Below are 14,655 nucleotides of genomic sequence, written 5' to 3' on the forward strand. Positions count from 1 at the left end.
AATATATACTACATCTAATCTATATGTAATTATAAATACATTCAAATCAATTATTATTTTTGATCTTTTCTAATATCATATATGCAACTGGTTTTTATAATACAAATTTTAACTAGTTTCCTTCAATTATCAATTTTGAATGGTAAATATATGTGTATATGTTAAAAGGAGAAAAGTAGCTATAAAATATCAACAATAAAGGAGAAACACAAAGGAAACAATGAAAAGCATAAGTGTTGCGCCACAATCGAATTAAAAGGTGAGAATCTAATTCATTCATTTGCATGTTGTTATTCATTGCAATGATTATGGACATTTCCTATGTATAATGACATTGAAGATGTTTTTAAATTTTTCAACGGAAGAGATAATGCATCTACGGTTATAATGAATATCACTAAAAAACTATAAATTGAAAATTTTAAAAGTAATATAATCATATAGTATTTAAATTAATCATTTAATTTTTTATGTATACATTTTTTTAACGTAAGAAACATATTTATTTTTGACGATATTTAAAATGTTGGTTAATAAAGAGGTTATTGATCATAAATTTAATTATATTATATTTTTATCTTAAGAAGAAATAGATGAATGGATAAACGCGAACTAGTAGTATCAGCTTTTTTATATTTTAGTTTTAGTTTTTGTTACTCTTTAACACTTTTATTTGAATGTTATTTTGTGTAATTTTTTCTCAGATAAAGATCACAAATATGAGTAACATGGAGAAAATTGAAAATGTAAAGAAATGGTTTATGCCTTCTAAACCACTTCTTAGTATGTTGTTAGTGCAAATTATTTCAACTGGAATGCAACTTTTGTCAAGGGTAATCTTGGTTCGGGGTACTTTCATTTTTGCATTCATTACTTATCGATATATTATTGGTGCTATTTGTGTTGTTCCCTTTGCACTCTATTTTGAAAGGTAATTCATTTTTTATTTCTATAATAATAATTATTATTTAAATTGTTTCAATAATCCTTTATACATGTTGTTTTAATTTCTAGTAGCACTAATCTTTAACTTGAACTTCAGAATTCTCTTTTGTTCTTTGAGTTTGATATTTGTTAGTGTATTTTTTATCTCAATTTTTACTTCTTCTTTAATTTCCTTGCATGTATAATTTATTAACTAATAATAACATACGCTTTGATTACTTTATATTGATTATTAAATAGTCTCACTTATTAAGATATATAAAGTTACACATATATAAACACTTAATAAACCATTTGTAACATATATGTTTACACTTTTTATATTTATGTTCAATACTAATATAAACATATTGAATTTAATAGTTGATCTGAACACATTCAATAACATTAAAATACTACAATTTTATGTAAATTATATATATATATATATATATATATATATATATATATAATATATATATATATATATATATATATATATATATATATATATATATATATTATATATATATATATATATATATATATATATATATATATATATATATATTATATATATCAAAGTCAAAAGAAAAGTTTTGGGAAATACATTGACCACTAGTTAAAATATGCTAGAGCCTCAGAAACATAATCACCATCAACATAGAAACATCCTTTAAGAATTGTTTAAGAATGTGCCTCAAAATAACTAGATCATACTCTCGAATCGCTCTTGGTTCAAATAGGAACATGATTCATTATGCAGTTAGAAAAAGAACAAGAATTAATCACCAATCTGCCAAGATACCTTTTTTAGGAAAGAGATATGTCCTTATCTTATATGCCCTCCTTCTTAATTGGTGAATTCTTAAAGACGTAGTCATTCTAGAATTTCCAGATAGTCCGCACAACTGAGTACCAAATCATGATAAAACTCTCCTATAATCTTAACCAGTCTTCCTATGGAGAAGAAAACCTTAAAAAGTTAGGTAATATTTATCGACAAAACTAATACATTCCCTAGCCATTAGAAGATCATATACCATATGTTTCCTGCAATACTACAAGTGAAAAACAAGTGGGAGATAAATTCAATAGGTTGGACTCTTAACCTAACAGTAAGACCAAAAAAGTAAAAAATAATCTATCTCTTATGTAGATTTTCTCTATAGGTGATTTTATCTTGGAGAGAATGACGAAAGAAGACAACCAAATTTTAAGGGAGAAGGGAGAACTACATCAAATTGAAACCATAATATCTCCCAACCCACTATATGAGATATTAGTAATATAGAACTTTCCTCAAAAAGAGAAATATAGGTAGATAAAGTAGAGTAGTCATCACCTTCTTTGTAGGCCATTACTAGCGATTATAATAAAAAAAAATAGTCTATGTGATAATCAGAATAAGGTCATTAATCAAATCTAACTCATAGTAGAAAATGGATCATTTCAATTAAAAGTTCTGAGTTAAAGCCCCATCAACCCATCTACCAAATAAGAACTATCAGATCTATTTGTTATCGTTTCTATTCCAAAATATTTAGTATTTATAAATATCACTAGTCTCCCACTTTATATTTATGACATTTTTTTAACTAGTCTTTTCCAAATGGGCCTCTAGCTCAAAGTCCACCAATGGGTTATCTTGATTTTCCAATCTAGTGTCCTCAATTATGTCTTCCCTAAAAGAGTTACCAGTACTAACCTGGTTATCCCATTGTCTTTTGTCATTAACTTGAACATTTTTTTACTAGGTTCTACCTTATTCTTAGTCTTAGGCATGTGTGCTTGTTTTGGATCCTTTTATTCCTTTTTGAAGCAAGAGTCTAAGTTATAAATAGTCACGTTGCAATGACTACAAAATGAGTGGAATTTTCATAGTCCATTTCCATAAAGAAATCATAGTTATTTCTTTCAACGAAGACCTTATAGCCTAAAGGTTGAGACATGTCAAATTCCACCAATGTACGAGCAAAAATTCCAATTATTCTGCCATCATTGGCTTTGAGGCAAAAGAATTAGTGCAAATAGAGGTGCCTATGCTGCTAGTAATGGAAAAGTGTATTCCCGGTCTCTAGTATTCTTGGGACAAGCCATACATTCAAACCTAAACTCGAGCTAAAGAGTTTTTCTATAAATTAGGGTTAAAGTCTCTTGACCACGCAAAAAGATTCAAGTAACCAGGGTCAAGATTCCACAATGGAGAAGACCTATCCCACCCGACATCTTCCAGCGAAGTGAAGGAAAACTCATACAACCATTTTCCCAGCAAAATGATACCCCATTTTGAGATGCCCTTCCACATAGGTGAAGTCTTGTTCTTCAAGGCATTCACGGTCAACGGTATACTCCCTTTCGGCCATACAACACGTATATGAAGATAGTATTTAAAAGCTTCAACTCCATTCAAATACTATCCTATGGTATTTCAATAAGAAATCTACCCTATTTTAGACATAGTTGAGGTAGTTGCGAAAGGGAAATCTACCCCCTTTTAGACATCATTGAGGTAACTGCAAATGTTTTGGTTGACTTTGTTGGTTCAATTTGTTTCCCTTCTATCACCCTGATTTTTTCCATTGTGCCATCCATCTCGTGGTTATCTAAACATGTCCATGTATTGATAAAAGTATTCATGATGATGGATGATGGAGAAGACGAAGTTAGGTTTCGGTGGTGTGGTCTATGTCACTAGGGTCACTTAAAAAATCGCCAAAGCACATTTCCCCCAATAAATTTCCTCATAGCATAGTTGATTTACATTTATGACAATTGAAATATACTAATAGTTAATATAAGTATTAGGGTATATTTATGTTTTCCCTTCATTCATTTATCATATATTATTATATAGTGAAATGATAAACTAAGACCATTATTAGGAAACTTAGAAAAATAATTAAGATGAGTATAGTGATATGATATTTTTTTGGTTACTTATGATTGCAGAGAACATGCGAAGACGTTCAATTTCAATTGGAAAGTTTGGATCTGGCTTTTCCTTAATGCATTAGTGGGGTAAGTATAATATTTCTTGTTATTTTTTTAGTACTCCCTCCGTTTCTTTTTAAGTGTCCATTTTTTTATTAAAAAATGGTTTCTTTTTAATTGTCACTTGCAAAGTTTAAGATAGTATTAATTGCAATTTTGTCAAAATTATCCCTAGGTAATTATTATAGAGAGAAAAAAAGTAAAATAAATGTAATAAATAATTAGGGATATTATAGGTAAAACAAGAATTATTGTTTGAAAAGTAACAATAATAATTAGCTTCCTTGGTATATGTAAAAAGTCAAAAAATGACACTTAAAAAGAAACGGAGGGAGTATTTGATTTAAAAAAAGAAAAGTCTTCCATAATAAAATATTATAAAACACTCGATAATACTTCTCTCTCATTAAATACAAACACTTATTTATTTCAGTTTTGAGATTGTAGTGTGATTAATGTGTCCATTATATTGTAGTGTGATTAATGTGTCCATTATATATGTTGGGGGAGTTCTTCCCTAGGGATCATTGAACATTGTGAGATGTTTTTTGTAGCAACATTTTTGTGAGAGACACACCACATATTCATCCAAAACCTTAAGGTGATAGGTGGGTGGGTTCTCTCACTTATAAATGTTCAAGTCTCCATATTTTGCAATCAATGAGACTATTACCCACACTACTCACACTTGATACATTCTCAACACTCTCCCTCAAGTGTGAGTCCATAATATTCCCCCTTAAGTGGAAGCTCTTCTTACTTCCACAAACTCTTGTACTACTTCCATTTCTTACTCACCACCCTTGTGACACTGTTGACACTCTTCAACAAAACGTTTCTTACTCGTCACCTTTATGGTGCCATTGACTTTTCGATACAAGTAAGCATATCTCTTTCTCGAACCAAAGACTCATGATACCATGTGTTTGAGGAGTTTTTCATAATGGAGCATTGAATATTGTGGGACTTCTTTTTCTAGAGCAACACTTTTGTGAGAGACACACTACATATTCACCAAAAACTTTAAGATGATAGGTGAGTGGATTCTCTCATGTATAAATGCTCAAGTCTCCACATTTCCAATCAATGTGAGACTATTACCCACACTACTCACACTTGCTACATTCTCAACAAAAATAATATATATATATATATATATATATATATATATTATATATATATATATATATATATATATATATATATATATATATATATATATATATATAATATATATATATATATATATATATATATATATATATATATATATATATATATATATATATTATTGATATTAATGAACAAATATACATTTTATTGATATGGTTAAAAATAATTTAATATAGTTAAAAATAGAAATAGTAGTAAAGTTTTAACATTAAACTATTCTCTTGAAAATTATCCTTTAGATATGCGAGAATACAATTTTTTTGTACTACCCTTAAGTCCACACATGCATGATTTCCTCTTACCTAGCCATACACATGAATATCTTTTAGCCTAAGTGTTGAACTTCCCTTTCATGGATCAATTAAGAAATTACATATGAATGTTTCTTCAAAGATACTCTCACCCACTGAAATATATAAAAAAGACATCCCTGACAAAATCATGTAACTAATTGAAGCCTGAAAGATCCTTACGAAAAACTGAGCAAACTTCAACAATAAGAAATAAGGAAATTAGAAAGAGATACCTAAGGATGGTATGATACTCTAGCAGTGACCTATCTTTCCATATCCCATCATTAGGAATATTTAGGAGTAAATCACGAGCTTATATTGTTTGAAAATAACCAAAACTATTTTTTTGTCTTGTGGTAATGTCAATCTTTACTTTTGTGTTCTGAACACTTTTATTAAAAAGATCACTCACAAAAATATGTTGGGTTTTAGGGGGACGGTGTCCCTGCTAGTAAAACTTCAAATTTCAAATTTTGGAATTGTAAAGCTAAGACCATCCAAAATTTTGTCAAAACTATAGTATATATCATATATCACAGTGTCTCTCAATATATGTTCTTGTAACACTCAAAATTGGCGTTTAGAAGTCACAATAGCCTATGTAGTTTATTACAATTATAATCCCTAACTCTAATAGGTAAATAAGTCATCCTCCATTGAATGTCCCTAAAGAAAGCACCTCCATCAACCATGATGTTTTTAAACGCCCTTCAGAACTCTTTATAAAAGAAATATTTGTCTCTCCTTTGTAAATCGATTGACGCATTCTTAGGCCAAAAAATAGTTTCGTGATATCTATACATGATTGAATTAGAAGAATATCACTCTATGAATCTAACCGTGAAAGAAGATACATTAATTCAAAATCACTAATAACTCTCTTCATGGACAACCCCTATATAAAATCTTTATCAAATATCATCCCCTATAAGAAACCTTGGATATTAGAAGAATCCAAATTGAATCTACAATAATAGAGCATATCCCACCATAATGCTTTAATAAGAGTGTCAAGGACGCGGAAGCTACAAACTCTTCCTAACTCATTACACATTTTCTCTTCATATTCATAAGTTAATAGCTAGAGTGGTTGTATATAAAATATATCTTGCCTCATAAGAACTTTGTCCGCACAATGAATGAAATGTGTTTTAGACTCGCAAACCATCTATACTATATGATGTATCTTTGGGAAACCTTGTCCATACAATCCACCTGAGAATAATATCAACTTCGTCTATACAAGAAGCTTAATAGAACAAAGTGGTCGGCATAGATGAAGGGGGAGCTTACGAGTGTTTAGCATTTAAAAAATTCATTATATCTCTATTATAGAGAGTAAATTAAGATGTCCTAACACTTTCATAGCCGTTGTGAAGTGGTCATCTGCATCCCTGCATATTCGTTTCCTAATATTAATGCTCTTATTATTTTAAAATCCTATTCCATGTCAACATGACAACATCCTAATATGCTATTTACAGCTAAACTGATTCTTACAACATCAATTAGGGAAACCATAATACGAAGAAAAAAATAGTAAATTAATTAGTGTCCTTAGACCTAGAGCACTAAGTCAAATAGTTAAAAAGAAATAAATATTACAAAATATCACTTTAATGACTGTCATAACAAAACTTAGTGATGGTTAGAAGAATTTATTAATATAGTGTAACATTAAATTTTAGCATTGGATTCATTAAAGGAAATTATATATTAATTTCTAATAAAGTGATATTATCTACATGACAGGATGACAATGGCTATAGGATTATTTTATTATGGTCTTCGAGATACATCTGCTACTTACTCTGTCAATTTTCTCAACATGATTCCTATTTTCACATTTTTTATATCTATCATTTTAAGGTAATATCAAAATTTATTAAGACAAATTCATCATGTTCATGAAAAAAAATTCACATATGCATATAAATTATGGATGAGTATTGCAGAATGGAAGATCTAAATATTAGGACATGGGGTGGTATAACTAAATGCCTTGGGGCAATTTTATGTGTTGGTGGAGCATTATCTATAAGCCTTTACAAAGGAAAGAAATTTTATATTGGTAATCATAGTCACCATGATGAGACTATTATTGTTGGAGCACATAAAAGCCACATGCTTCGTGGCACTTTCTTTTTGATTGCATCATGCTGTTGTTCTACAGCTTGGTTTATCATGCAAGTATGTATTTCCTCCCATTACACTTCTAAGTAGTGAATATTTATTGTGAAACAAATAATTGATATGAATCTAAATATGAATAGGTTCGGTTGGCTAAAGTATTTCCATTTAGATATTGGACAACAATGATATCATGCTTTATGACAGCAATTCAGTCAGCAGTAATAGGTGCAGGCATAAATTTCAACAAGGAAGCTTGGAAACTAGGATTTAATTTACAACTTATTACTATAGTCTATGCGGTAAGATTATTGTTGTAATATCTTTTATTTGATTTATTTTGAGACTGTACTATTAATTTGGATCATGAATACTAATGATTTGAATTTATTTATGAAGGGAGTATTGGCTACTGCTGCAACATTTTGTTTAATATCATGGACAATAACAATAAAAGGACCAACTTATCCATCGATGTTCAATCCATTGGCTCTTATTTTTGTTGCCATATCAGAGAGTTTTATATTTGGTGAACCAATACAACTTGGAACGTATGAATACTTTTTCCTTCATCACATTATTTTTTATCATAATATTAATTAGAATCGTCAAAATGTCTAGTCTATATGGACCGGTCCGTCAGATCCGAAAAATCATAGGCTTTGGATCTTAAAACTAGAATCCATATTTTATAACTTTTTTAGTTCGATCCTAAAAAGTCCGCTACCCATTATGGATAACTCATATGAAGTGTGGATCCATTAGCCCTGCATAACTATAATTTTTTTTTAAATATATTAATATTCATATTGTCTTATTCCAAAATAATATATTGATTATTATGACATCATTGAATTTTATTTCTATTATATTCAATCATTCTTTTTTAAGTTTTATATATCAATATAATCAATATTTTTTCCTCGTATTCTATTAGTTTCTCTTATGTTAATATTCAAGTATTAAATCTATACAGTTTAAACATGTGTTGTATTTAAAAACACATTATGATTGTTATAAAAGATAATAGAGTACTTGAAAATATATTATGTCTAAAATAATATAATTTTTAATTTCATTTATAATAAATATTTGAAGTTTTTATTTTAATTTTTTATGAAAAAAAACCATTTAGAAATGGATAGTTCGAAACTCATCTAAAACGGATTTGGATAGTAATTTTTGAATTTATATTACAACATAATATTTTTGTCCCAATATTAAAAGCCGGAGACCCGCTTATGACAGACTCATTTAAGATCGAAGAGTCATTTTGACAACTATAATATTAATGGATGGATGACATTTAGTTTTATTTGAACTAACGTTTTAACTTAACTTAGACACTATTATCATAATGTTTGTTATTTATTATCCCCTTAACTTTTCATTATAATTCAAAATTTTATTATTGATATATATATTGTCAACTTACACTATTTATGCAATGATTCTAATTACTTTTTTAATCAATTCTAAAAAAAATGACTAAGTCAAAAATCTTTTTGCAGGTTACTCGGCATGGCTTTAATCATAATGGGATTATATTCCTTTTTATGGGGTAAAAGGAATGATATGCCTCATTTTATCCAATCAAATGTAGCAATTTTGGAATTATCAACAAGCACGAGAGATGACCCCACCATGCCTAAATATACTGCGGTTACAGATTAATATTATTCTCCTACTTTAATTAAGATTCTTAGTACTTTGTAAAACTTGACTCAAATCACTTTTTTCTTTAGATGTTATTATTGTCAGCATAGCCAACAAAGTTAAAACGAGTTTGCATTAGCACTCCACTCAAGTTGGTTTAGAAAATGTATTGTAACTAATCCTCAAATAATAAAAATATTAGTAATATATCTATATAGTGAAACTGCATTTTCTTAAAATGTGTGAAGATTTCATTGTAATTTAGAATTTAAATAATAGTTTGTCTATTTTAAAGTTTTATAGACGGCATTTAACTTTGATTTTCCAAAATATCAGGGATCATGACATGACTTCTATGTAAAATTATGTAAGTTATTGATTGTTTGGTTGTTAACTATTAGTAAAAATAAAATCATTTAGACTATCATATAATTTTAATTTAATACTTAATTCTGTCCTTCAAAGAGAACAATATATTTTTAGCATGTTATTTTAAGTATGCAACTCTCTTAGAAAAATTGATTAAAAAAATAATGAGTCTTAATGATGGAAAATATTATAGCAAAATGAAGGTTAAGAACAGTACGCAAACAAAACTCTTTACAATTTGACATAGGAAGATGGAGAATTTAACTTGTCATCCCCAGTTATATTTGGCATCCTTCGTAGTTTTAAAATTTTAAAATTGTCTCTGACAAAAATTTTAATCAAAATTTTGTGCAAAACTTTTTATAGACAAATCAAAATTTGTGGTACAAACTAAAATTTCGATAGTGTATATTAAATTTGTGATAAATTGGAATTTATGAAATTTCCGTGAATTTACAAATCATACCGAAAATTCTAAAATTACCATTTTATACTGGAAATTTCAACCAAAGTGAAATTTTTGATAGTGTTATTTGTTTGAAATTTTAAATGCTCAAGATTTTGCCGGTAGTTTTGGACGACTGTGGTTGCACTAACAGTTTTGTGTGGTCCAGAATAAATGTAAAGTTGTATAAATAGGGAGTCATCTGTTGTTTGATAAAAATGTCTCAAAATGTCTCTTCCTCAATTTTTTATTAAGGCAGAAGTGTACTTCAACGGAGCTTCACCTCCCGTAGAGTTCTGGCTTCCAGATGGCACCACATCTCTCGCCGCTTTGACGCCTAAGTTGAATGAATTGTTGTCTGATACGAAAACAAAAAAGTGAAAAAGATCGAGCTTCATGAAGATTTGATTGATATTGACAGAATGGTGAAATACAATCTTATTGAGTTGAAGATCGATGAATATGTGAACGATATGTGAAGATCATTTAACCGTAGGTTAGCAAAGGGGCCAATCGAATTAGATGATAAAACTTCAAGGTTTGCCAACGACATAATTAAGATGATGATTATGGGAAGTATGGTAGAAAGTCTATTATCCAAGATTTTTCATATTACTTTGAACTTGAAATTTGCCATTGCAATTGGCCTATAGTAATCAATAGCATTTGGAGTGTTGTCCCTTTGAATGAGAATTTGGGTGTTAGCATTAAAATTTGATAAAATACAACTAGTTGTGAAGAACTCTATGATTACTTACACCACATCCAGATGGATAATATTCCAAAAACTTTGGAAGAAATAAGGACCAAAGCCATATCGCCCAGGTGCACTCTCCTTTATTAGGCAAAAACCAATTTCCTTGATCTCAAGATTGGAGGGAATCATTGAAAGGCTATTGTTTATATTGTTATCAATGAGGCTAGGTATCCCCTTATCAACCCGATCCATATCATATATCAAAGGAATATTAGAGATAAAAATATTGGTAAAGTGATTAAGAATGTGATGAGCAATATCTTGCTTATCAGTAGTTACACGTTCCCGGGTTATCAAAGAAGATATACTCTTCATAATTTTTTTTCTTATCAGTAGTCACACAATACCATGAGGAATATGAGACTTACAATCTCACTTACAAAAATGTCATTGCCTTTGGGACAAATTTAGCGTTATGTTAAGCAATCGTAATTGGACTTATGTAGAAGTCACAACTATCTAAGATCGGTCAATAATAATGTTGGTGTTAATGCATGCTAGAGACAAGGTATCAAGACCAAGCTCCTAAAGCATACCACACACAAAAATAAGAGGGGATGGGTATATCTCAATCAAACTCAGGTTGATTCATCTGACACAAGGTCATTGATGAATCAATTAGCTATTGATCCATGAGAAGTCATTGGATAAGAAATGATTGTGAAAGAAATGAGATGAAGATGAAGAGATGAAGAGAAAAGGATACCAAATTGGTCAAGGGATGAACCTCACTTGATCAATACCATTCATTCATCATGAGGGATAAAGTTCAAACTTCATCAACCCCCTAAATCCAATGATAATGACCAAATCAAAGTCCAATTCAACCAAGACCAAGGCCAAACAGAAGTAAGGTCAACACAAAGTCAAAACAAAAGCTCAACAAAACATTAAATCAAATAAACCAAATTAAAACAATTTTAAAAATGAAGAGAGTAAATTTTAAGAGATTAAAAACCTAAAACCCCTTCAAAACTCCAAAGAAATGGCCAAGGGATTTATCATAGGTCAAACAAAGTCAAAGGATCGTTGACTAATTTTCTTTGGCATTTTTCAAAATTCAGAAGTAATTAAAAACTAATTAAAACAAGTTAAAAATCATAAAATTCACCAAAAATATCAAACTTAATCCAAAACTTAATTTTAAATCAAAAATGTGAAGAGGAAAATATTTGTGAGTTTTTGGTGTCGGTCCCATAATTTTTGGATCAAAAATGAATTTATGATTAATTTTGTAAAAATAGCTATTTTAAAAATAAAATAAAAGCAGAAAAAACAAGAGCCATCAGATCTCCCTCATTAATTGAGGTGGCAGATCTGATGGCCACTAGCGCGCGTTCCACATGTGCCTCAGTCAAAGCACCCACGTGTGGTAATCAAAAGCAGGGGCCATGATTCAAATATGGGAAAAAGATCCAAAGGTGAGAGACTTGTCACAACACCACCGGAGCCCTAGCTCCGGTCATCTTCTCCGGTGAGGGTCACCGGACTGTCCAAACCAAAGGTGCACCGAAGTTCATGGATCATACATCATTTTAAAGAGAAAATTGCAAGGATCACAAATATCACTTCCATTTATTCTATCAGAAAAGTGGAGATGAAAATCGAGGTGTCCAACTTTAGTTGCTTCGATTCAAGCTCAAAGCAACTCAGTCACATTGCCTATATTGGTAGGACTTCAGTCATCACAAAATTGAGTCCATATCTAAAATATTGAGGGAGAATCGAAGAGAAGAAGTTTGATGAAATTCACCTTCAGTCAGAAGCTTTTAAGCTTGATTCTTGATGCAATCCCAAGTGATTTTCCCCTCTTGTTTGCAGAAGTCCAATGGAATGAAAAAGGGATTGAATCCTTGGAGTTTTTCTTCACAAACTGGAGTTGAAAAAAACTCGATTTCAAGAGAAATCTTCATGGTATTCTCTGATATGAGGTTATGGAAATGGTTGGCAAAGCTTGGGCAGGGTTCCCCATTGATTATGAGCCATTGCACTTCAATTTATATGCCAAGGAAATGATTTCCACACCTTTCTAAATTTGGACAAAAATTGAGTAATCTTGGTGCATGGGTGCATATTCAGGCCCAAACAATTATTGAAATCCACTCAAATTCGTGCCAAATGGTTGCTGAAGTCATCACATGAAGCCATGCAAAGTTGTACCATGCTTGGAGTTTGAAACTTGCTATATCAAGCCATGAACAGAACCCCTATGCAACTCCTTAAATTCTCGTCCAAATAAAGTGATCTTGGAGTTTTTGGAAAGTTATCATCATAAGGAACAACTTTTATGTTGGGACTTTTTCCATTTGAAGCTTGGAACATGGAGAAAGTTGGCCTTAAAGTTGGAAGAATCAAACATACTTAGAAATTTTTCTAAGTTATAAGTCAAATGACCCCTTTTTCCACCTTGAATAACTTTTGATGTGAGCTTCAAATTAATTTGGTTCCTTCTAAAAATTTGTAGCCTTTTCAATTTGATCACAAATTTGACACCATTTGGAACTTGGATGATGGAGTTATGGATTTTAGAAATTAAGGAAATTTGATTATTCAATGATGAGGACCAAAATGGACCTATAATGTTTCCTCATGGTACATGACCTTTCAAGTAGAATATGATCTTTATAAAAGAATGAAAGTTTAATAATACATCTTGAAATTAATCATGAGAGTTGGATCATCTTCATATCATAAAAATTGAGGAAGTTATGGTTCTGAGAAGTTGATCTCCTATCTAGGGCACAGACAAAATGACCTATAAGCTTTCACCATAAAAAGTGACTTTCCAATCAAAATTAGCTCTTGAGAACAACATGAAAGATGTTTGTAATGCCATAAATAGTAAATTTTCTCTTGGAATCATCTTCATATGACAAAAAGTGTAGGAGATAGGGTCTAGGAAACCCTAGATTTGACCAATTGACTTTCCTGATCAACTTCCTTGAACCATCTTGTACACTTGAAGTTCCTTTGCTCTTAGAGGCTCATGGAGGATCATATATGCTTATGATGATGTAAAATTAAGTATCCCTTGATATATTTGACCAAATGTTGAATAAACTTGCTGAGGAAGGCACACAAGATGCCCAGATGAATTAGGGCTTCCTTGACAAACAAGCTTCAAACTCTTGATGAATTCTTGATCAAAATGACAAATAAAGAACATGGGGATCCATTTATAATTCTTGGAACCAATTTGTACCTTTTCTTGATTGATATCTTATGTTGAGAGTCTCAAACCCTAGTTGTGGGCTTGGTGAGGCACAGATGGACACACACATTACCTACAAAAGAAACAAAGTTACATTAGACATATTTTTGTATTTTGGTTAGTAAACAAAGAAAATAAAGTATGATAAAATTATATATGCTTGGTTATATATTCCAATGCAAACCCAATGAATGATAGGTGAGGAGAATACCAAGGTGTGATCCCAATGCTAATGCAAAGCTATGAGATGGCATGAGGGATCTTAGGGATCAAAATTGGGGTCTTACAGGATACCAGAATTAACTCTTCACAATCATGTTAATGAGTTAATGGTTTTATGAGAAATAATCTTATATTTCAAGAATTTGAAGGAAAATGGTTTTGATTTCTCTAAAACTTTGGAACTTCAAGGTTGGAAAACCTTCTTCGAGAGACTTACATGCCTCCAGTTTTAGTGAAGCAGTTCTGGGTTCATGTCATTGCTGAAAAGGAAACTATTACTTCCTATGTCATGAAAAGGAAAATAGTTATTACTGAGAAGTCCATCGCTGATTTAATCTCTCACGATGGTAAACGGAAAATGATACATAGTGCAAATATTAATGTTAGGAGAGAAGTTGTTATTGCTCCAACTATCTTCAAAGAAGAAACAAATTTTGAGGATGACAATGGTCCCAATGCTAAGGAATTGACTAAGCACCTA

General features: G+C 30.5%; 1 protein-coding gene across 1 annotated transcript; it reads left to right on the forward strand.

Moving 5' to 3' along the window:
* Nucleotides 1–716: 716 nt before the first annotated feature.
* Nucleotides 717–9,188, forward strand: LOC127104738 (WAT1-related protein At1g43650-like). The gene is made up of 7 exons (XM_051041905.1): nucleotides 717–931; nucleotides 3,877–3,945; nucleotides 7,137–7,253; nucleotides 7,340–7,574; nucleotides 7,658–7,816; nucleotides 7,914–8,065; nucleotides 9,026–9,188. Exons 1-7 carry the CDS (start codon nucleotides 720–722, stop codon nucleotides 9,186–9,188), a joined length of 1,107 nt encoding a protein of 368 aa, XP_050897862.1. The 5' UTR covers nucleotides 717–719.
* The last annotated feature ends 5,467 nt before the right edge of the window (nucleotides 9,189–14,655 follow it).

This window comes from Lathyrus oleraceus, chromosome 7, assembly GCF_024323335.1.
Source record: "Lathyrus oleraceus cultivar Zhongwan6 chromosome 7, CAAS_Psat_ZW6_1.0, whole genome shotgun sequence".
Classification (NCBI taxonomy): Eukaryota; Viridiplantae; Streptophyta; class Magnoliopsida; order Fabales; family Fabaceae; genus Lathyrus; species Lathyrus oleraceus.

Coding starts and splice junctions, on each gene's coding strand:
- LOC127104738 (XM_051041905.1), top strand. CDS start 720: ATGAGTAACATGGAGAAAATTGAAAATGTAAAGAAATGGTTTATGCCT. Junction 932..3,876: donor TTTGCACTCTATTTTGAAAG/GTAATTCATTTT, acceptor TTATGATTGCAG/AGAACATGCGAAGACGTTCA. Junction 7,254..7,339: donor TTTATATCTATCATTTTAAG/GTAATATCAAAA, acceptor TGAGTATTGCAG/AATGGAAGATCTAAATATTA.